The 2,623-nt window shown below is 44.0% G+C and overlaps 1 protein-coding gene across 1 annotated transcript; it reads right to left on the bottom strand.

Moving 5' to 3' along the window:
* Window positions 1–4: 4 nt before the first annotated feature.
* On the bottom strand, window positions 5–2,617 carry LOC109953901 (E3 ubiquitin-protein ligase rnf213-alpha; the record flags this gene model as incomplete). Its single annotated transcript, XM_020589342.1, has 1 exon — window positions 5–2,617. A coding segment is annotated over exon 1 (2,613 nt), but the record flags the coding sequence as incomplete, so codon positions are not given.
* Window positions 2,618–2,623: the final 6 nt, after the last annotated feature.

Below are 2,623 nucleotides of genomic sequence, written 5' to 3'. Positions count from 1 at the left end.
GCAGTCTGTTTGTAAAGACAGTAACTGCATCCACATCATCCTTGCCACTGAAATTTCTTAACACTGCCTTCACAGTTTCCTCTGCTGTGGGTTTCCGTTGAGAAGCTTTGGCCACTGCAAAAATCATCTTGATCAAGCTGTAATAGTCACGTAGGCCAAAAAACCCCTTGCCTTGCTTGCGGCAGATGTTCAAGTAGGCCCTTGCAAAGGGCTGGAAGAAATCCCTCACCTTCTCCAAAACCATCCTATCAGATGAGCATATGCCTTTAGCACTTTCAATGAGTTCCTTCTCATCAGGGTCACCACGGGAGACAAAAATGCCTCTGTTCATCTTTGCAGGGTCTAAAGCCCAGTTGGAGATGCCAATGAAGCCAACCTTTTTGTGTGGTAATGGCTCATCATCAATGCATCCTTCTTCTAGCAGTGGATGAAGGGTTTTCAGTGGCATCTTTGGAGAGTCCTCAGCCAGCCCAATCTCATCAAGAACCACAACTGAAATGTACTCATTCAGATTCTTTCCTTCCTGGAAGCGTCCACATTGTTTGAATGTATTGATGATACCTTCTGGTGTTGAGTGAGGGCTACACTGGAACGACACCAAATGGATCTGTTTCAGCCTTTTGTAAAGGTCAGAATGAGCAGCTTGACCTTGCATTGCATCTGCCACCAGAGTTTTAGACAGAGACTTTGAACTTCCAGGTTTTCCAACTAAGAAGAGAGGGATTCTTAACTCAATGCAAAGAACCATCATGAAGACATTTTCTTTGAGGGCAATATTTCTTGCAATAGTATCTCCCATTGGCACACCGCTCAAAAGTAAATCCTGCATGAGTGAGATTTCCTGCATTATCTTTGCTGGGCTGTATGGTGTTGGCAGCTTTCTGCTGATTTTCTGTCTGTATTTATCCTTATTTTCTAGGCAGGCATGGTAGCACACCCCTATGGCCATGACTAGAGACCAAAAAACAGGGTGTCTGACCTCAGACTGCCTCTGATGCCTTTCATTTTGATCAGCATGTTGTTTACTCTCAAATTCTTCCAGCTCTGCAAAAAATGTGGCATGATTGTCATAGAACCAAACCAGAGCCTGCATACAGCGTTCCACATCTCTCAGGCTGACAAAGCTGCATTCATCCTTTCTTGTCCGCATATACATCTGTGAGGCTGAAAGGACATCAGTGATACACTTAACGAAACTTTCACTGATTGCTTTGTTGTCAACCACTCTTTGCACAATCTGTTGAATATATATTTTCTCTGCATGATCATTTAACTGTCCAAAATCCCAAACCAGAGGAATCATGCTTGGTGGCAATGCTTGAACTCTATACACTAACTGTCGGAGAGGAATAGACCCAAGCTTTTCATCCGTCTCTTCAGCTCGAACTCTGTACCCAAGGCCAGCAGATTCTAACCTCTGAATCATCTCATCTGTGTGCTTTCTGTAAGGGTTGCATGCTGCAATAATCTGCAGTCCACAGTTGGGTGTCAAACTTTCTCCCTTGACTGTCTTGTCACAGAGGATCTCCTTAATACTGCCGATGGCCTCAGTAGTGTTGGCCTCATCAAAGAACAGAACAGAGTCAAATCCATAGTCTTGCTTGTTGATATAAGCAATGTCTTCTGCTTCTCTGACTTTGGTGTAAATCATCTCTGAAGTTGTCCCTCCATGCACCTTGACCAGTTTCATGTTTTCAGTGGCCACTCCACTCCTCCGCAACTCACAAAGGAATTTGATTAGCCGTGTTTTACCACACCCTGTCTCACCCATGATAATGACTGGGATACCACACCTGAACCGCATATGAATTGCCAACATCTTCAGTATGTTGTCAGTTGTAAGTTCATAGGTTTCATCAGGGTCGAGAGGCCACTGGATACCAAGAACATTACAGATTCTCTCTATTTTCTCCCCTCTTGGAAGGTGATCAAAGTCAATGTTGAAAGGGACTCTCTGTAGCTGTAGGCCTTCATACAGTGCCCTTGTCATCACATTCTTTTTTATCACCCTTCGAGAGGTAGGCTCAATGGCATCAACAAAGTTCTGTTCATTGGGCTGAAGATGGAAACCAATGAAGGTCATGGATACATGGTCATCATTAAAGAAAATGTATGGATGTGGTTCTGTTTCCCATCTCTTCCTAATCAAAAAAGGAGCCAAATCTTCATCTCGGACACCGGTCAGGTCCATCTGCATCCTTCCAGGACTCTGATCAGAGATGCTGAGTGATGGAGTGGCAAAGTCCTTTGCCATCATAATCATGAAATCCACTACAAAGGTTTTGAATCCAGCAAGTGTATCTCCAGTGAAAGTAGCATCACAAAAAACAGAAGTCTCACAGTCTTGCAGCTGAAGGTTAAGAAACCATGCAAAATTTCTCAGTTCTGCCCAGGATGGGTCCATGATGCCACAGTACATAAGAAACATCTGAAGACATTCCACATGTGACCCTTCAACTCCCTGATATGTGAACACACCAAGATCGATGTGGTTATAAAACCGAGTGAGATACTGGTATGGCCGCTGAAAGGCTCGACTCCTGAATTCTTCATCATCCATTAGTGGGTCATCGGCACTCACAATGGTAGGATCTTCTTGCTTCCTCATCTCTAGCATTAGCAC

Source organism: Monopterus albus, unplaced genomic scaffold (genome assembly GCF_001952655.1).
Source record: "Monopterus albus unplaced genomic scaffold, M_albus_1.0 scaffold1932.1, whole genome shotgun sequence".
Classification (NCBI taxonomy): domain Eukaryota; kingdom Metazoa; phylum Chordata; class Actinopteri; order Synbranchiformes; family Synbranchidae; genus Monopterus; species Monopterus albus.
This window is presented reverse-complemented; position numbering and strand designations above follow the sequence as displayed.